Source organism: Miscanthus floridulus, chromosome 6 (assembly GCF_019320115.1).
Source record: "Miscanthus floridulus cultivar M001 chromosome 6, ASM1932011v1, whole genome shotgun sequence".
Lineage (NCBI taxonomy): Eukaryota > Viridiplantae > Streptophyta > Magnoliopsida > Poales > Poaceae > Miscanthus > Miscanthus floridulus.
Genome location: NC_089585.1, coordinates 116970558 through 116991095, shown reverse-complemented (window position 1 = coordinate 116991095; position 20538 = coordinate 116970558). Strand labels below are relative to the sequence as shown.

Below are 20538 nucleotides of genomic sequence, written 5' to 3'. Positions count from 1 at the left end.
TATGGATTAGCTTTTGCTCTTCAAATGCTACATTTCATAATAGGAACAAGTTCCCGCGGGAATAAATTCCCCACGTGGTTATGGGGATGGGGATGGGAGGAGAAGCTCCCCGTAAGCATCCCCGAGGACGGAGACAGGGATGGGGATGGGGAGCTATCCCTCAGCGGAACCGTTAGCATCCTTACACCAACCAACTGCCTCTAGCACCAATGTGACCTTCCTCCACGCACTTGTCTTCCCTTTGAAGCTCCAAATCCCAAGAGGCACAATCCAACCGGAGATGGACAGGTGGGGGCCTTTCGAGAAATGGAGAAGAGGGTGAAGATTAAGTGAAAGAAAAATCTATGTATAGAAGAGGAAAGAAAGTAAGAAACACTCGATCATCATATAATAGTTTTATTGTTAATTTAAAGAAAAATGAGAAGCTTCATCAAATATCTAGAACTTCTATACTCATGAGAGTTTGAGCAGTAAAAGGATTCTCGAGATAACCACTTTGACAGCACAATTGATGATGTGCCAAATTGTAGTTTCATCTCTTTGTTCTTCTGTTTTGTATTATTGAACTACATTGTCCAACCATATAGTTCATGTTAGCTATATATTTTAGGCTAGAGGATTTAGTCACTTTAAGAAGTTTCAAATGAAGCAAACTAAGATTGCTTCAGTGGCTATATCTTATTGGCCTTTGAGATTCCTTCAGAGTAAACAACCATTATAAGAATTAAATATTAATATTCTCTTGAGACATGATGCAGATTTTAAATGGCTGTTTATGATATCTTAGTACTTAAGACTATGGATTTATGATATCTTAGTACTTAAGACTCTGACCTAAAATTCTTATTTTTAAAACTACAAAAGAAATGCTAATAAAATATATAACAAGCACAAGAGTTTCAAATTACCTTGAGGATAAAAAGTTTACAAAAATTACTAATATTAAAAAAATGTAATTTAATATAAGCTTTTTGATGTAATAAACGCAAGATATGCAATTTAAAAATATATAATAAGCACAATAGTTTCAACTTAACTTGAAGATAAAAATATGTAATTTAAAAAATCTACAACGGTTAATAAGATTAAAAATAAAACCGAATAGAGACTACAAAGTATCTACTATGAGTATTGCGTTCGGAAATGAACAAAGGGAAAAATATGCAATTTAATCTAAGTAATTTTTTAATAGTCAAAGGTATTAAACATTAAATAATACTTATGTCTCCTTTCGCACAAGCTGATGGACTAGTAAGGGACTAATTTAAAAGGATCATCTATTGATGTAAATGTTGTAGATACACAGGTACCTGTAGAATATACAATAATATGTTATTTAGCCCCTATTTACAGTATACAAAAACAAATAGTATATCTTCTTCCAAAAAAAGGGAGAATAGGTCCAGTTAAATCTTCTTTCTATTGTGAGCACCAGCTATTATTGAAGTATCAAGCTCGGTGTCTTGTTTACCGTAGCTCCCTTCACAATCCTAAATTGGTCTCGTACCTCCATCGAACTTGAGTTTACAAACTGAATAAAAGAGGTTAATAATTATTCAGACTTCATTGCAGATGCAGAACCATTTTAAAACACTAAGGTGGTGTTTCTTTTTTTCAACATTTTCTGGGAGTTAGTTGTGTTAACGCTTAACTGAGGCATTTTCTTTATTCAACCACTTCAATATTGGGAGAACTTATAAATATGCTAAAATAGAGGGACGGAAACACAACACCTGGAGGAACTCACCTGAACCAGCATATCGGTTCTTGTAGCATGCACCTTGCCATAGCCGAACTCCGAAACCCTTGATAAGCTCCAGGCCCCCCCCCCCCCCCCCCCTAAATATTTGGACAATGGGAAAAGAATATTAACGAGCATATATCAACATCATTCAAGATAATCAATTCCAAATCTTCTCTCGATTCCTAACATTAACTGAATCATTGTTAACACCCTGCACCTTCAAGATTCTGAAGTGCCTGCTTTCAACATACAAGCCTGGTTAATTGTTACCATGACTCTTACATTGTTAGGGAAGCTGTCCAAGCTGAACCCTCCTGCTCCAACAATGACATGAACAGGCGCGGTATAGTTGCTGTTGTCATAGACGTCAATTCCGCTTTTGTCCTTCGTTGGCATGCCTTTGCAATCACCCTGGTATACCGCACAGGTCCTCTCATAGTTGTGTACATGGCCGAAGAAAACCAAATCCACCTACTCACCGCAGAACCCAAACATGTCAGCATGTTGTCATTTTTCTCAGGAATAATGTGGCACGGTCCGTTCTAAATTTTTGAATTTTAAGCGTGATTTCTTACCTGGTAGTTAAACAGGAGTGGCTCAACAGAGGCAACAAAGTTGGAATCCACGTTGGGCAGTATACCACTATGGGAGGAATACATCGGTCTATGTCTGCAATGGCCAGTGAAATGCCAATTGTTATTTCTTGCATCTCGCAGAACAGATTCCAGAATCTAGAGTACAATATAAACAATACAAGAATAAAAAAGGACCGGTCTCATGCTGCAGCCTTTCTTTCCCCACTTGATCAGTCTTTAGCCAGGCTATTGTCAGGAGAGAAATGAGTAATTCACTCACCCAATGAAGATCACCCATGGTGTTCTTGATCTATCAACCGATGACAAATCTTCGTCAATCCAATTATACTGCTCAAAAAACAAAGTTTTTTTTTTCAGAGAAGGTTTTGTGTTTCCAAGACTTAAAACAGAAGTAGAAAATGTACAGATAAGATCATACCTGCTCTGACTTCTCCGACCACTCATGCTCGTTGGACATCACAATGAAGTGAACGGTCCCTTGCTCTATAGAATACCATGGCTTATCCTTACTGACAGCAGGCATGGGGAAGTATGATTCGTAGGCGACTCCACATTCACCCCCTGAATCAGGAGTCACATACACAGATCCAGAGTTCGCGTAATCCCTGAGGAAGACAATAAGACATCACCAGTTCATGGTAGCAATTGTGCATTATATATTTCTGTCACCGTGTAAATTCACTATTGTTAAAAATTGCACTGGAAGTGCAAGATTCTGAATAAAGAAAGTCACCTTTCGTGATTACCAATAGCGGTCATGTAGGAAACTTGAGAGGCCAGTGGCGTGATGAGGTGAAGGAAGAAGTCCCACTCAACCAGGAAGCCTGTGGCGTAGCTGATGTCTCCTATATGGAAAATGGAGTCCACGTTTCCTGTTTGGATCTCTTTAGCCACTGCCTTGGCCACAGAAACCGATCCAGGCTGCAAAGGCGTCCCATGACCATTAGAACCAGACCCAGTTAATATTTTCCCAGACTTACTACAACCATAACATGTCATACGAGAATGTACAGACTTCGCAGAAAAGATCCAGCCTTAGAGCAGTTTGCATCAACACTGTATTTTGATCTACCTTATCCCCTTTATTGATTAAAATAAACGGCAGATCCTGCCAGTTCACTTCCAAAAATATTTCGATCTACCTGAATGTAGTGTTCCACTGATGGGTCTAGTGGAGCCTTCCCCATATCACCATAGATCACAAAGGATAGCTCATCTGAACCCGCAGCTGGTGGAGTTTTGAACTTAAGTGTGTCACTCCAGCCCACAGAATCACTGCACAAATAAGAAAGCCACTAATTGTAGATCATTTTTTTCAAGGATCTTAGTCACGTTTGGAGAATTCAAGATCTACCTTCCGTAGCGGTAAGTGTAGGACTGAGATGGCTGGAGCCCGGTCATGACGGCCGAGTGGATGTAGCCGGGGTCATCCCAGCCGAAATCCTTCGCAGGGCTCGGCAGCACGGCGATGCCTGCACGCAGGCAATTTTGTCCGAGGAACTGACGTACAGCGCAGACACCAGCGATATTACATTTGTTTTCATATTTCTGTCCGGATTCGGATTCGAATATAAATAGTGTCAACAATGTCGGATAGGATACGATTGGATATCGACATCATAAATATGCGATTTGAGTATTCGGATACGGATACGGTATCGGATTTTGGATATCCGGACTCGGATACGGACAGATCTCAACTCCTCTAAACGGATTCGGTTTTGAATACGGTCGGAAAATATCCGTACCGTTTTCATCCCTAAGTCCGGGCCTTGCAGGCGCCCGACGCGTGGCGCTTCCCGCGCCCCGCGTTCTTGCAGCCCATGTATCCGAGGTCGCTTGTCAGGTACTGGGCCTGCACTTCCGTGTCAGGAAGATTCGAAGCTGAATAGGAGTATCATGGAAAGATTCCATTTGATCTCTACAAAATTTTGCCGAAGTTCGATTCAACTCCTTTATTTTTTTGAAACGTTATTTGACTCCTTGATTGAAAACCCAGTTTTTTTTGAACTTCTTCAACTTTTGAAAGGAAAAATTTGATAGCCATTTTGGCCAACATGATGTCACATGGACCGTTCAATATGGCGCACGTTAGATGCAACAAATTTTGTTCTAAAATATTTAACTTTTTATTTTCCAATATACATTTCTATTTTCTTAATACACTTTTTTTTCTTTTCCTAATACATCTCTGTCTCTCTCATTCTTATTTTTGTGCACCACACCTTTTCACTCCTTCAGATTTAATAGGAAATATTAAATCTTTTCCTATTAATACACCTTCAGATTCCTCAAGAAATAGGAAATATATTATATGCAATAAAGGATGTTCTAGCTAGTGGGCCTGTCTGAGTTAGCATAATCAAGTAGCTAGATTATACAAAACAAAAAAGGATACAACCATACCCATCTTCAGATGTCGAGCAGTCAGTTATGTTTGTATTAAAAGAGATCAAATATGAGGTAGTTATATGATATTTGTGTTGTCGTCGAAGTCAATTGAACTTCTGTCAGGGTTAGACTAAGTACCAAATAATGAGAGCATCCACTACAAATAAACACTAAAAGAAGACTGCATATATATTGTTCAAATAATTTCAGGCTAGGTATGATAAGCTAGAGCATGCATGATTTTGAGAAATTTGAAGCTGATATCATATTTTATATTTTACTAAGCTAAAAAATGTTTTCTAAAATTTTAGAAACTTTAAATGCGTAGTTTATTTTCCTAAAAACATTTGGACATTTTTTAAAATTGTATCTAACCTTTTTTGATAAAGGCTAATTGATCTCCCTAAACTATCAACCTAGTCCAATTTAGCTCCATTAAGAATTATGATGACATGGCGTCAAGTAAGATGATTGACATGGCGTCACATTGGCCAAAATAGTTGTCAAAACCATTTGGGGGAGCAAATTAAGATAGTTTTAGAAGTCAGGTAAAAAAAAAATTCAATTGAGGGAAGCAAAATATACTTTGCCAAAATATGGAGGAGATCAAATGGATTTTTTTTTTCCAAGTGTTATTCCTGGATCAGAATTGGGCTTAAGAGGCCGATGTACACTCTAGGTCCAATAGATGGGAACGGCCCTAAAGATCATGTGCAAGGTGTTTACGAGTTTCCCCGTTTGAACCATGCACGCACGGATTGTCTATCACGCTATATCTTTTATGTCGTTGTCAATACTTAGTTAAGCTAGCACATGTCTTCTCATAAACTCGGCAACCTATTAAAAAGACAAATCTTTGTACTTGAACTGACAGGAGGAAGAGGTTCATATATATGTAAAGCAATTGGCAAATCGCAACATAAAAGATATAGACTCACCCTACCCCTACCGGAACAGTGGAACCAGAGCGTCGCCATCGTGTTGTCGAGCAGAGCTACTATGATTTTTATTATCGAAAGGGACTCAGTGACTGACGGGTCTAATTTTGGATTCAGTATGAACAAGAACAGAGAGAACTGGCCAGCTTATAAGCCGTATTTTTTCAGCCAACGAATAATATTTTTCTCTCACGATAAATCAGTCAAATGTACTTTCAGCCATGACTTATCAGCCAAGCGAACATGACGATGAAACTTGTCACAAATTTTCAGGTCCTGTTCTGATCGAATCAAGTTCCCATCAGAGTAAAGTGTCAGTTAACATAGATTTCAAATAATTCAAGCAAGAGGAAAATGCCTTTATCCAGATTAATTTTTTTGCGACAAAAAAAGAATTATATTAGATAATAGCTCAGTACATCAACACGTTACACGTACTCTGGATTATACAAATATCCAGAAACTGATTCTCATCTAAATTATACCCACGCTGTGAATAGCTCCAGATCTCAAAACTAAACCTGTACGACGCTTTGCAGTATGGATGACCGCATAGACAAACGCTCGGCAAAAGGCCTGAGAACAGATACCCAATGAACGGCGGCCAACATTCATGTAGCCGGAGTTGAGAAACTTCTTCTTTCTGGTGTCTTTCTTCTTCTTCTTCTTTTTTTGTGCCACCGAAGAATGAGGAAGACTGATCTGAAACTTATCTCCCTAGGCCTTCATCGTGGCCAGATCTAACCACAATAAAACGGAGAAGAGACCGGAGAAAATTATTTCATGGCGGCGACATCATCTCCGCCTTGATGTCACCGTCCAGAAATAAAAGTCTCCATGTCATCATACCGGTGAGGATGCTGACGTCGTAGTTGTCGCCCTCATCTTCAACAGAGCCACCATGGAGAAAACGATTCCACTCTGCCCTCTCGCCGTCGCCGGAGAGGAGGAGGAGATAAATCCCCCAAACTAAGAAACTTGGCATGGAGAGACCCTAACCCTAAGAACTCGATCTATTGAAAAAACTTATTAAAAACAATGGATCCATACTCCCTGCGTCCTCTGGCGATATGCCCGGAGGGGGGACCAGCGGTGTGTGGGGGTGGGGGGGGGGGGGGGGGGGGGGGGGGGGGTGTGCGGCGGAGGCGCTCTGAGTCGCGAGACGCGGGGCGGACCAGGCCTTTATCCAAATTCTTGAAGTAAATCCTGTAAACTCCCACAATAATCCTGTGTCCAAACAACCCATACAGGTTAGGCTTCTAACAGGACTACGCCATCAAGACTGCCCCCAAAGCACGAGGAAACCTCAAGAAATAATGATCTCTTGATATGCATAGACATACTTATGATTATTTTTTCTGCTGAAATGACCTGAACTGCCCATGAACAAAAAAAAAAAAGTTGCCCCAGTGACCAATGCTGATTCTCGACAAAAAAAAAAAGAATGAAAGAAAAGAAGTATTCAATTTGTAACTGCTACTGCGAACTGTTTTGATACAGATACAACGACTAAAAATACAAAAGAGAATTCCAGGTCACCGATCTTTGGGTATAGCACACAGAATCTGCAACCAATCCCGTAGTCCAATAAAAGACAGTGACAGAGATGGCACCTGGACAGAAGTATTACTGACGCTGGAGCTGGAAACAGTTAGCAACAAAACCACGTGAATATAGTTTATTGGCAATGGCAATAGTGGGAGCTACGTCCCTTAGCACGGTCAAGAAGAAAAAACAATAGTGGGAGCTGAACCCAAACTTTACTTACTTTCCTTTGAGTACTCTTTTGAAGACCATATCAGCAACATGAAAATTTCAAGCTCAAATTCCATCTATCAACTTCAGTTTAATAAGAAGAGTGAAACCCAGATCACAGAACTGCGACTGCAGGAAGTGCATTTGAACTTCAAAGTCATCAAGATGCCAAGGAATTCAATAATGAGCTGGGCTTGCTTAAATAATTCCGAGTGTTTATTTGTATGCACATGCTGTATAACCTAAATCCTTCTTCCAATATTTCAGTGTATCAACCCACTGGACCATATAAGTACAATACATCTCAATATAATTCCAAAATTTGAGCGGAAGTTTGTATTCATCTTGTTAATTTCCACTTTTGGGTTACATCAAACAACAAGTAGACCTGTCCTATGAATACCTCCACAATGAAACAAATCAAAGAGTCTTGTGTTCAGTATTTCCGCCAAATATTAGAGGTATGGAACCAAGTTAAGAATCAACTGACTGCAGCAGATGACAAACCCTGGGGTCTTCCACTTTGACAGAGCTCAAACCTCTGTTCTTCCACACATCACGCTCCTCCACCAGCCTCCTAATCTTCAACACATCATTCCACCGTCCACCCATAGCATAAAGGTCAGATATCAACGTATATAATCCAGCGTTTTCATCATATATCTCCAGTGCCAATACTTTCTCCATTCCCTCGACGGCGATCTTAAAATTCTTGAACTTCTTGCATGCCGCCAACAATGATGTCCGTATGATGACATTTGGTTCCACTTTCATGGTTTTGATAACCTCATAAGCATCCTCCAACAACCCTGCCTTTGCATAGAGATCAACCATGCACCCATAATGATGTATGGTTGGCTCAAGGCGATATCTGTCAACCATAAGCTTAAACAGCTCCCTCCCTTTCTCCACCAGCCCAGCATTCACACATGCGCTGAGCACAGCTGTAAATGTCATCTCATTGGGTTGCACTCCTCTTTAACACATCTCCTCAAACAGATGAACAGCTTCGATGTTGCGAAATTGTGAAACCATACCACAGATCATAATTGTCCAGTGCACAACATTCCTTTTAGTCATCTGAGCAAACACACGGGTAGCGTAGTCAATGCGGTTGGTCTTGGTGTAGCAATCAATGAGTGTCGTCCCGAGGTGCATACTAGCAGGGATGGATTGGCGTACAGCATAACCGTGAATGGCCCTGCAGAACAGGGGTAGAAAGCCAGCTGACGCGCAGGACGTGAGGCGGGTGGCGAGCATGGCAGAATCCACAGCAATATCAGTGGTGAATGTCATTGTACGGAAGAATGCAAGCCCGTCAGCGAGGAGACCATTGGAGAAATAGCAAGCGAGCATGGTTGACCAAGACACAACGTCTTTGTCGGGGATGCCATCGAAGAATGTGCGCGCAGAATCGAGGTCAGAGGAGCGGCACAGTGACGCAAGCATGACGTTGAGGACGTAGAGGTTGCAGGTGGTGGAGGGTATTTGATCGAAACAGTTGGTGGGCAGCTGGCGGGGAGAGGAGCGAGTAAGAGCGAAGGAGCGAGGAGGCGACGTGAGGGTAGGCGAGGAGGTTGGACCTAAGTAGGTGGACGTGGAAATGGGAGAGGAGTGGAAGGGAAGAAGCGGCGGAGAGTGGCTTGAGGGTGAACATGGCGGCGCGCCAGACGAAGTAGGATGGTTCCGAGGGGCGGAGCCGGAGGTGGAGGAGGGAATAGAGGTGGAGTGCCGAGTACGGACAGGACACGCTGCGGAGGGCGTTGAGGATGTCGCCGGCGGCGAGGTGATGAGTAAGGAACATTAGGGGGGGGGGGGGTGCCGGTGTTGCTGCGCGGCGCTCGCGCCGGCGCCGCCGCGGCGTGTTCGGATTGGAGTCAGGGCACGCGGGAACCGTGGCGGTGGGCAGTGGCTCGGCCCGGCGCTCATCGGGCGGGACGGTAGGGCCGCGTGTGGGCCGCCCAGTCAACAAGGCCACACTGCTGCAGAAGAGAGGCCCGTTTAGTCCTCTTCTTCTAGATAATGATTTGTCAGTTACCTGTACCATTTCGGGCATGCGAGGAACACGAAGAAGTTGACCGCACCGATGAGGAAGTTGTCCAGGCGATTACCTCCGAAGCTTTTGATGATACTGCTGTGGAAGTGTTGATAGCGGAGATTAAGGCGCTGGTGTCTTCTTGTTTCATTAGTTTCGAGCGTTCGTTTAAACGCCCTGTCCGCTTGGTTTATAAATCGTATTTTTTCAATCAACGAATATTATTTTTCTCTCACCACAAATTAGCTAACAATATTTTCAGCCACGACTTATTAGCCAAACGAACACGGATTTCAGAACGTAATAGACTAATAGAGTCGCTCATGAGTGCTGGGTCATATGTGTGTATTCAGGGAGAGGAGCAAATCACCACTTCCATTCCTGAAAATGTTTATGTATTTGTCGCTGACGAGAGATTACATCCAGGGTGGAAAAAAAACCATGTTGAGATTCTCGGCGAGACGGCGAGCCACCACCCGTGGTCTCCTAGCACGGGGTCGGCCGTAGCGAGGTGCACCACCACCACGATGACCAGCAGCCCGTTGAGGTACAAGGACAGCGCCAAGCCGCTTTAGAGGAGCGACCCGGCGACGCTGCGCATGTTCTCCGGGAACTGCTTGTAGTAGAACTCCATCTAGCCCACCTGGTTGAACGCCTCCGAGAGGCCCAACGCCGCCAGCTGCGGCACCAGCCAGAACGCCGACGCCGGCGAGACGAGGGTGCCCAACAGCGGCTCGCGGTTCGCCTCCGCCTGGAGCACGGCGAGCTCGCGCCGGCGATGAGCATGGCCACGACGGAGAGTACCATGCCCACGCCCATGCGCTGGAGCAGCGTGATGCTGCCCTCGACGCCTGTGAGCCTGCGCAGCCACGGCACCACGAGGCGGTCGGCGGAGTTTCAGTTGATCTCGACCGAATTTCGGTCTCCGAGTCAGGTACGAAATACGAGTCCTTGCCGTACAAGATTTGTCAAATACAGGTAGATGAATTTGAAACTTTTGAAATAGTATATATAGGGGTAAGTCATGAAAGCATAAAACAACCTGCACATAGCAGGGAGAGGGAAAATAAATAAATAAATAAATAAATATATATATATGTGGTATAGTTGACATCCATATATCAAGGAAACTAACTAGCTTTCTTGGCAATTAAGTTTCCTTCATGTGAGATGGACTTGGACTCTGCTTGTCCCATCAGATCCTTTAAGATATTTTTCCTTCAGGCTGACTCCCAACAGATCTATATTTAGTTCCTACCAAGAAAAGGTCTAGGGGTGGTTTCCTAGCCTACAAATATGCAACTTGGATTCCCTAGATCCCTTCTTTAGAGAGCAGGTGCTAGGGTTTTGTTTTGTCATTGTCATCAAGGTGAAGTGCCAAAAGCAAATTGGCATTGAAGGAGTGATCATATCAAGAACCCTTAAAAACCTTGGGGTAATTGTTTGATCTGATCCATATCAAAAGTAAGATCTGCAGTTGGAAGGCAAGAAGAAAAAAGATCTGGTCATACCAAGACCATTCAAAACCTTGGAGCCTTTTCTTTTATCTGATCTATCTATCTATCTATCTATACCAAACTACAGTTGGGAGGCAACTAGGAAAAGATCAAGATTGGACTGCATTCCAGAGGTAAGATTATTATTTTTGTTTAGAGTGTGTTTGCCTTTTTATCTCTCCTGTTCTTGAAAGACATGATTTGGCTGTGTTCCTTCTTCATATTTGCTTCTCTGTCTTCCATCCTCAAGTTAAGACATGATTTGGCTGTGTTCTTTCTTCTTCATATTTGCTTCTCTCTGTCTTCCATCCTCAAGTTAATCTATATTTAGGACCCTTCCGCTTCTCTAGGATCTCTGTATTTTCAACCGTTCTTTATGCATGGACGGTTGCTTTGTTTTTTTGTTCCCTTGTCACGGTGAGGCCATCGCGGTTGCGCGGCGCTCGGCGTCGGAGTTGACGCACTCGCCCAACAACGACAGTTCTTCAGGCGTGAAGCGGTCTTTGGAGGTCGAGCGGCGGATGCTTGAATGAATTTTGTTTTAACCAATATTAACCATGCTAACTGAATGGACATCTAATACATTTGTCATCTGAGCTAATTGGTAAACTGTGATCTAATTTGTTCATGAAAGATGGCCTCTAAAGTAAAAAATATATAAATTGCCGGACTTTGGGTTTCTTTCCTTTCTCGAGCTGCAGCACCCTCCCATTTTCCGTCCTATCATGAGGTACTGTAGCACTGAATCTATGTGAAATACGACTTGCCTTTTGCTATTGTTTCAATTTTCAATTTAGAATGGCTAATAAAGTAAAAAAAGATTGGAGCCTATGCATTGGGTGATGAGTTGCTGACGAACGCTTATCTGGACTCTAAATAACCTTATGAAGATACTTATTAAGCGGCTAGGAATAATTGTTTCCAATGGAGTTTGGGACTCTCTTACTTAAATGCTCAATGATGTAACACTCACTCTCTCTCATGAAGAGCCCTATAAAAAGTTTATTGATTATATATGTGCTAGCTAATAATAAATTAAATCATTAAAATGTTAGCTTTATCTCTCTTTATTCTTATTTGGATGTTCCAGGACATGTGCAGTTAGGCTGCAATTACTCGATTTACAGGTGGGAAAATTTTGGCTTTTATTTGACCGAACCACGGGGGCAAAAAGGAAAAGATATATTTTATCCTAGTGCTCCTCCTTTGAGACTATTTCTCTCTTTTCCTCTTTCTTTTCCCCTTCTCTAACTCTAGCGAGATCAGATCCTACCATCTCCACCTTCGATCATTTTTAGCCCTCTTATCCAACTCCGACGATATCCGATACCATCTTCTCCATCTTCGGTGACTCTTCGTCCACGACAAGGTTAGTGTTTTAATTTAAGGTTTGGGGTTAGGGTTAGGGTTAAGGTTAGGGATTAGGGTTCATAGAGGTTCAAGGACAAGGGAAGAGAAGTTCCACCTAGTTGTGATGGCCATTGAGGGGCGAGATGGCAAGGCTAGGCGTGCCGCAAGCTAGGCTACAATAGAACGTCCGTGGGGCACAATCAGGTGCGTGGTAGCGGAGCTATGTCTCATCCAGTGAAGGGGTAAATTAGTTGTTATCTGTGGTTACAAATTTGGCAGATTAAGGAAAATTTGGTGGTGGAAGTGGAGAGATTGTGGGTGAAGGAGAGGAACAAGAAGGATATTGGTCGTAGATCCCAATCTATTCCTTAAGAGTTTGCTATGGTTATCCATGGGGCAAAGAAGGAATACTTTCCCTTTAGTAGTCTATTCTTTCTCATTTTCTTTCTCTCTTTCTTTTTTCTTAGCTTCATTTGCTTTGTATTGTTGCTTTGTTTTTTAATAAAATTTCAGTAGGGGTGCTTTACCTCTCTTGTTTGCCTAAAAAAAATCTAATCTAAAGGACTAAATAGTGTTGAGAAATAATGAATGGCTTATGTGGTTTGTGACAATTTGACCTTGCTGAAATTTGACAAGCTCTAAATGGCTTATGTGAGTTGCTGACATTGTTTTGATTTGTTTTTCGGATATTTCTTCACCTTTTGCGAATTTTCTTTGTATGGAACACTTCTGCCAATACTGTGCTAGCTTTCTTGATTTTCTCTGATTTATTAAGAATTTATTGTCGTTTTTTTTCTAAATGTCGTAGTTATGATGTATCTCTTGGCATTCTCGATTTTACCATACATATGCATTTCCTCACTAATCGCTCCTACTGTTTGTCACTTGAACAGCAACCATCTTAAGGAAGTGCCGACAGACTACATGGACGCGGAGAGAGACATCAAGCCCTTCGTCTCCCCTATCGTGGCCACCACCATCCAGCGGAAGCTCCACGGCCCCAGCGCTTGTCAGCCAACGGCATTGCCACTGGAGTGCGGTGGCACTCGAGTGTTACCGCAAACTCAGCCTCAAGCGGCATGCGTCCTGAACCAGGCCGCTTCAGAGCTATCGGGTGGCGTCAGCGACCGGTCCATTAGCGCCGACGAGGCACTCGAGGGTACCTCGGCTCGTCGACCTTGCTCTGCACCACCACCACGGTTGAGTAGGAAGTTCTGGGGCGCCGGCGATTATGATGCAGCGAAGGGGAGGTCTGCGCCACAGCCTCCGAGTATGTCATAATGCTGAAGGTTTTCGTGTGAATTCTATTAATTCTTCGTAGCATACCTCTTACACTCGATGTTGATCACTGTGCTTCCTTGTAGGTCTTCAGAATCGTATGTGCGTCCACCCCGAATTTCTCCACTCCAACGCAACTTCACATAAATGGCCGTTCGGAGGTATGCTTTTGTGTGGTTTCAGACTTCTTTTTTAGACTACAGTCTTAGTTATTGTTGCATTGTGTCTTACATTCTTTGCCTTGTTACAGCTGTGGCAGAGTTGTTGGACAATGCGGTGGATGAGGTAATTAAACATAATTTTTGTTTTTTAAAACTTTAAACAGATTTATTGTTGAGCCATATTGATTATTCATAGGTAAACGTGTGACTGGATTTTTGTGTCAAACAGATAGAAACTGGTGGTGCTACAACAATATTGTTGGACAAAGTCATCGACAAACGACATGGATCACCAGCTTTACTAATTCAAGGTTGTGATTGTTATATTATAATTAATGTGATAGCATTATTTTAAATGATATTTGATTGGATTAATAAACCAAAATACAAACTTATAAACTTTACGGTTTTTTATGGAGTTTGTAGGAACTACAGAGTTTGCTCATGCTTGCACTATAATGAAGCTTACTTTAAAAAATTAGGCAAATATGGATACACGTATGAATTTAAAACTGACAGAGTGCATAATTTCCGGCTACCATACAGATGATGGTGGAGGCATGGATCCTGATTCTTTGAGGCGGTGCATGAGCTTTGGATTTTCAGAGAAACAATCAGGATCTTCGATTGGACAATGTATTGCCAACTTTTGTTTTATGATCTGCAAGTCATCCCCTGAAACCCATTGTCTAACATTTTGGCATTTATCACTTCGATTAGATGGAAATGGATTTAAGACTAGCACAATGCGGCTTGGAGCAGATGCTATTGTTTTCACTCGCTGCACTAAGAGCAGGTACCATAGAACCTCACTTAAATTTCTTTCCTTTTGTGAACCACTTTTTTTTGTCAATTGAAATAATGCCAAGTTATTACTTGTTTTCAGTGGGCCTACACAATCCATTGGTCTCCTCTCTTACACTTTCTTGGTGGAAACAGGACATACAGATGTTGTAATTCCTATGGTATGCTGTGCGATTTTTTTATTTGGTTGGCATTGGCACCACTTCCCTTGTTTCTGATGATACATTTTCTCTTCTTAGGTGGATTATAAATGCAATCTAATGAAAGGACAAACTCAACGATTGGAGCATCATGGTTCGGAGCAATTCTCCTCAAATTTGTCAGTGTTGTTGAAATGGTCCCCTTTTGCAACAGAAGAAGAGCTTATGCAGAATGTATGCTAAACCTGCCATCCGATTGAAGTCTAGAGATACAATGTTTTATTTACTCGAAGAAAACACTATAAAACTGACAAACTTAGACTTGAAGGTATAAGCTGGATAAATTGTTTTCCATATAAATACATGACAACTGTGTTTAAAAAACATTTAAATAAAATAGTAAAATTCAACAGATTGATGTAGCTACTACAACCTCATTTAGTATTTGTTAGTAATATATAGGTTATCTAAAATGCTAATGGTTGTTCCAATCTATGGTTGATGAACAGTTCTGTGACATTGGTCCACATGGCACCAAGATTATAGTGTTCAATCTATGGTCCAACGGTGATGATAATTTGGAGCTCGACTTTGACACGAATCCAGAGGTAACCGTCAAATATACCACTTCAATGATTTAACATAATTATTGTTTTTATTGTTAAAGTAACATCCTTAACTCTGATGATTGCATCTATTGGAATACTGTGGCCAACAATGTAAACCGATCTTATAAAATTTGCTGTATTTTGTTGATTGTTTTTCAATAAATAGGAATTTATTTTCTTGTAGTTGTTTATGTTGTATATTGTCGGAGTGAGTATCATAGTTCTTGTTGAATTTATTGGAATACTATTAGAATACAGATTTTTGGTGTTCCCTGCTGGGTTGCTCTTCATAGTTCTTGTTGTTTGTTTGTATTTCAGGATATTATGATAAGTGGAGCGCCAAATCCAGAAGAAATTAGTAACACTGTAAAAAGGGCTAATGAGAACCATTTGGCAAATCGACTACGCTATTCTCTTAGGGTGAGTATCATATAGTTTAACACTCCTGCACAATACCAGTGAGTTGGTTGCTGACATAGCATTCTGCAGGTCTATGCTTCTGTGTTGTATCTGCAGCTACCAGATTACTTTAGGATCATACTTCGAGGGCAAGAAGTTAAGCGTCGTCGCATTGCCGCTGACCTAATATATCCTGAATGCATCAGTTATAAACCCCAAAGTTGCGGAATAAAAGAGGTTTGCCTTGGTTTATCTTTTCTTAGCCTCACCACATGACTTGTTGGTTTACTCTTTATACTGTATGAATTAAGAGTTTCATACTCTTTTCGTGTTTCTAATTTTTGCATGCACTCTCTTTGGTTGACTCAGGCTGAGGTCCTTACAACTATTGGATTCTTAAAGGGTGCCCCAACTATTAGCGTGCACGGATTTAATATCTATCATAAAAATCGCCTTATTTTGGTGAGCTTCCTGACCCCTTGCATTGATTCACTTTGTTTAACGATGCATAAACATAGAAAATATGATTTACACGGTTATCTTTGTCTAAAATGTACTGCAGCCATTTCATAGAGTTTTGAGTACTGCGAGCAGCAAAGGTAGAAGCGTCTCTGGGGTATTGGAGGTAGACTTCATCAAGCCCACTCATGACAAACAGGACTTTGAGAAGTCACAGCTGTTTCAGAGGCTGATCAACCGCCTGAAGGAAATGACCAACGAGTACTGGTAAGTCCCAGGTTCTTGATACCTGTTCTTCCCAATTTCCCAAATCTATTAGCACCAATTCTTACTTCGCCTCAAATATCACCATGTAAATGTCTCGGTTCTTCCTCAGGGATCTCTACAGTGAGAAGATTGGATACGTGAAAATGCCACGCGTGAGTGCAGCTCCCACTCCTCCTCCTCCTCCTCCTCCTCCTCCAGTAATGCTGCCGATAGCAAATGGCGCCGCTGAACCATCAGAGAGGAGTGCACCTGCTCCTGCTCCGACGCAATGCTTGAGATCGCACGGCAACTACGTGAATGCAGTTCCAATCGCCTTTGCACCCCCTGGTTTCCACTCAGCACCTGTCAAAACAGAGGCTGTTGCACCTGGAGCGCCTATGGGCTACTCCCCGTCCTCCTCGCCAAACGTGCAGACCATGCAAGTCATCAACCAGACAAAATCGCCTTCCATGGCCCCTGGCACCGATTCGGTGGAGACAAGAAAAAGGAGGAACGACGATGCTACCATGACGGTCGCGCTTAAAAGGAAGGCTGTGGAGGATTTGGCTGGCAGCAGCTCCGCTACTGATCAGGTTAGTACAGACATCCACCTTGCTGTTCGTCCGTGCTAGTACCTTGTTGGTGCACGTACTTTATCGCCTTGATTCTTATGCAATCTGTATGTTGTATTGATTTCTCTGGACAAAACAGGTATCCCAATATATGGGAGAGCGAGAGCTGAAGGAATTTAAATTCATGAAGTTGGAGAACCGGATGCTCCGTGAAGAGTGAGCCTCACAATCTTGCTTTGGTGTCATCCTATATACTACTGGTTTTGGCAAAGCTTCTAAGTACTCGTGTTTTGTTTTGCATTTTTTCTCTCTGTATGTAGGTGCTCAGAATTTGAGATGGCAGAGAAGGAACTACGACTCAAGGTAAATTCCCTGCCCACCCTGTGCAGTCATGATGATCATTAGAGCACATAGTAAGAATGCATCTTCCCTCGACTGAGGAGTGTCTGACGAACCTGACCTCTTGTGCCGAACAGGAACAGAATCTACGGCTCGAGCTTGAGAAGGCGCAGGAGCAATTCAAGAGCCTGCTGAACGAATACGTTTCGTTGTCTGCTGTGCCGACACAGAAACGATAGGCATCGCTTCCGAAGTCACCGGCCGCGGCGTCTTGGTCGTGCACTCGTGCTAGCTCTTCACGACATTGTCGTGGCCATATTCAGCATCCAGAGAACCGAACGCTAGCATGGAAGCAGTGATTGATGCTCTTGGACGGCCGGCCGGTGTACACATAGCGCGAAAGGCGTGTGTACCAAGCTCTCAGAAACTCGGCTTTGGTTTCTTCTCCCGTGTCCAGAGTAACTAGATCCTGTACAGACTTGAGAAAAAAGAGGTCTCCTTTTCTGTGTGACAAAAAGTTCTAGTACATGGGAAATTGGGAAACTGAGATGTAAAATGGAAAAAATGTAGAGTGTTAGTTTTCTGTAGAGATTGGTTCCAGTGTAGCCCAGGAAGGCACGGCACGCTCGTGGTTCCTATTGCAGTTTCAGTCTTTCAGATTTCAGATACTTCGTGTCGAAGAAGTCACCCCCGGGCCGCGGTCTCTTCAAGCCGCAAAACTCCAGTCCACTTCTCACCGGGCCCACAATGCTAACGCATAGCGACGGAGCCACATGAGGCACGCCGACGCGATCTGTGGCTAGATCGCCGCTGCCTGCCTAGCCGCCCGCCGGCTGGCCGCACACACTCGACACGCGGTTCGCCACGGCCATTCCACGGCGGATCCCCACCAAACTTCTGCTGCGCGCAGCGCCGCAGCCCCCCCTTTCCTAGCCCCGATTCCACCGGCCGTTCCTTCCTCCTACTCCACCACCAGCCGCGGCACACCGGCGGACCCGCCCCTCGCGCTCGCGCGTGAACCTCCCGAACTCCGCCAAATTCCCCCAAACCCAGCCGGTCGGACTACCCCGCAAGTCCTCGCCAAATCGCCCCCAAATCAACCGGGCCGGCCGACACAAGCCGCGCAACCCGCGGCGATGGAGCTGGCGTCGACCGACCTCGCGGCGCTGGGCGCGGCGGAGCTGGTCCGCGTGTCGGCGTCGATCCCGCGCGCGGCTCCCCGCACCTTCGCGCTGCTCACCGCCTGCCTCGTCTTCCCGCTCTCCTTCGCCGTGCTCGCGCACTCCCTCTTCACCCACCCCATCCTGCGCCGCATCCAGGGCGCCACCCACAACGAGCTCGCGCAGTGGCTCAGGCTCTTCGCCTACCAGTTCCTCTACCTCATCGTCCTCTTCACCTTCTCCCTCCTCTCCACCGCCGCCGCCGTCTTCACCGTCGCCTCGCTCTACGCTGCCAAGCCCGCGTCCATCTCCTCCTCGCTCGCCGCGCTGCCCCCCATCCTGCCCCGCCTCCTCCGCACCTTCCTCTGGGTCTCCCTCCTCATGCTCGCCTACCACCTCGTCTTCGCGCTCACCGTCCTCCTGCTCATCGTCGTCTTCATCCCCAACGCGTCCGAGTCCGCGCCGCCCTCGCTCTCCTTCGTCCTCTTCCTCGTCGTCGTCGTCTTCGTCTTCCTCGGGATCCACGTCTACATCTCCGCGCTGTGGCACCTCGCCAGCGTCATCTCCGTGCTCGAGCCGCTCTGCGGGCTCGCCGCCATGGCCAAGAGCAAGCAGCTGCTCCAGGGCCGCACCGGCACCGCGGCCACGCTCGTCGTCTCCTACTTCGCGGTCTGCGGCGTCACCTCGTTGCTGTTCCGTGCCGCCGTCGTTAAGGGGCGCGCCGAGGAGGGGAGCTTCGGCCTGGCCTTGCCCGGGCGGCTGCTTGTCGGCGCCGTGCTGGTGTGCGTTCTTGTCTGTGTCAATCTGCTGGGACTGCTCGTGCAGAGCGTCTTCTACTACGCCTGCAAGGCCTTCCACAACCAGCAGATTGACCGGACTGCATTGTATGAGCACCTTGGAGGGTACCTTGGGGAGTACGTGCCACTCAAGAGCAATATCCAGATGGAGAACCTTTGAGATTGGAGCATAGGGCAAGGGTAAGCTATCATACTAGCAGTTTCCTGTGGATCTTTCTCAAAAGATGAGTGTGGTTTACAAGGAGCTATCTGGTCTTGTTGTTTCTAGTACCCTGTAGTAGTTTATAATCTATATAAGTGAAAATGCTCAGTATGGAACCAATCTATATGGAATGGAACAGAGATGCATGAACAAGGTTGCCTGTGCTCTTTTTTTTCCTTGCTTTCCTGTGAGTCATGCTATTGTTCGTGACTTTGATTCATGATTTAGAGATTGAGGGTTAACATGCACTGACGCACAACTGGTTTCCTCTCTGCTAATGTGAGACTGTGAGGCTGTTCACCTCGGATGGTGCTCTTGATTATGCTCTGTGGGATCTCCGTCCCTCCCGCGATCCATACCGTTTGGTAAAAAATTGCATTATAGATGCCCATTGTTACTCTAGACAATCTCTGTACATCAAGATCACGAGTTTCCCATTAGGCTTCCTATATATACCTCATGTGTTGGAATGTTTTGAAACATGCTTGCAGAATCCGTATTAGTTCATTCTATTGGGAAAAAGATTGTGCTATCGACTCTTAATCTGTATCTTAATATCTATGATCATCATGTACTGCTTGGACTTTTATGGAATGCCATCATCATTATTGAGAACTTGGCCACTAGTTGTTTATCCTTGAAAGAATTTAAGACGTGCTAGGTTGTGTCTGTTGATTGGCTTGGTTGAACTACAACATTCTGGTATAATGATCCTTTTTTGGGCAAAATTTACTCATCTGTGATTTCCATCCTTTCTGAATACTACAAATTTTGTTGGTAGGGTAGGGTGGGGCTTAGGGCCTTCGTGTCAGTGAAGTTACATCTTGAATGGTCTTGTAGTGCTAATGTTGCAAACCATACAGTCATATCACTGAGTACTATTTAGGAAATGGAGCTTAAAGTGAAAAGCACAAATCACTCTTTTTTTCTGAAGCCACATAAATGATGGCTGATGAATCAGTCATTCTAGTTGATACCCTACATGAAAGGGCTTCATGCTACCAGGATTACATGGTGCATAATTCCCTGAGTTGCTTGGGAATTGGGACGAAAATGTTTTCTTCTTGT

The 20538-nt window shown here is 44.0% G+C and overlaps 3 protein-coding genes and 1 pseudogene across 3 annotated transcripts; 2 read left to right on the top strand and 2 right to left on the bottom strand.

The window, feature by feature from the left end:
* Positions 1-664: 664 nt before the first annotated feature.
* Positions 665-3793, bottom strand: LOC136461078 (probable inactive purple acid phosphatase 27). The gene is made up of 10 exons (XM_066460535.1): positions 3695-3793; positions 3483-3615; positions 3074-3261; positions 2759-2945; positions 2600-2667; positions 2320-2413; positions 1996-2215; positions 1748-1839; positions 1472-1531; positions 665-697 (listed from the first exon to the last, which is right to left on the bottom strand). The coding sequence occupies exons 1-10, from the start codon at positions 3739-3741 to the stop codon at positions 665-667; spliced, it is 1122 nt and encodes a 373-aa protein (XP_066316632.1). The 5' UTR covers positions 3742-3793.
* A 4105-nt stretch (positions 3794-7898) lies between these two features.
* Positions 7899-9228, bottom strand: LOC136461077 (pentatricopeptide repeat-containing protein At1g33350-like; annotated as a pseudogene).
* An 898-nt stretch (positions 9229-10126) lies between these two features.
* LOC136456699 (protein MICRORCHIDIA 6-like) lies at positions 10127-18245 on the top strand. Its single transcript, XM_066456638.1, has 19 exons — positions 10127-10393; positions 11044-11089; positions 13199-13575; positions 13670-13744; positions 13834-13868; positions 13974-14055; positions 14291-14380; positions 14465-14540; positions 14631-14709; positions 14788-14922; positions 15198-15296; positions 15615-15716; positions 15786-15932; positions 16065-16157; positions 16258-16421; positions 16531-16993; positions 17112-17188; positions 17293-17335; positions 17449-18245. The coding sequence occupies exons 3-19, from the start codon at positions 13230-13232 to the stop codon at positions 17548-17550; spliced, it is 2208 nt and encodes a 735-aa protein (XP_066312735.1). The 5' UTR covers positions 10127-10393; positions 11044-11089; positions 13199-13229; the 3' UTR covers positions 17551-18245.
* A 60-nt stretch (positions 18246-18305) lies between these two features.
* LOC136456700 (uncharacterized) lies at positions 18306-19623 on the top strand. The gene has a single exon (XM_066456639.1). It carries the CDS (start codon positions 18448-18450, stop codon positions 19426-19428), a length of 981 nt encoding a protein of 326 aa, XP_066312736.1. The 5' UTR covers positions 18306-18447; the 3' UTR covers positions 19429-19623.
* Positions 19624-20538: the final 915 nt, after the last annotated feature.

Bases quoted from the DNA above. Each gene is read 5' to 3' on its own strand.
- LOC136456699 (XM_066456638.1), top strand. From the start codon at position 13,230: ATGGACGCGGAGAGAGACATCAAGCCCTTCGTCTCCCCTATCGTGGCC. The intron at 15,297-15,614 runs GTAACCGTCAAA...TTTGTATTTCAG, and splicing joins ACTTTGACACGAATCCAGAG to GATATTATGATAAGTGGAGC. The intron at 15,933-16,064 runs GTTTGCCTTGGT...TGGTTGACTCAG, and splicing joins AAAGTTGCGGAATAAAAGAG to GCTGAGGTCCTTACAACTAT.
- LOC136456700 (XM_066456639.1), top strand. From the start codon at position 18,448: ATGGAGCTGGCGTCGACCGACCTCGCGGCGCTGGGCGCGGCGGAGCTG.
- LOC136461078 (XM_066460535.1), bottom strand. From the start codon at position 3,741: ATGACCGGGCTCCAGCCATCTCAGTCCTACACTTACCGCTACGGAAG. The intron at 2,668-2,758 runs GTATGATCTTAT...TTTTTTGAGCAG, and splicing joins GGTCGGAGAAGTCAGAGCAG to TATAATTGGATTGACGAAGA. The intron at 1,532-1,747 runs GTGAGTTCCTCC...TCTTTTATTCAG, and splicing joins GAACCGATATGCTGGTTCAG to TTTGTAAACTCAAGTTCGAT.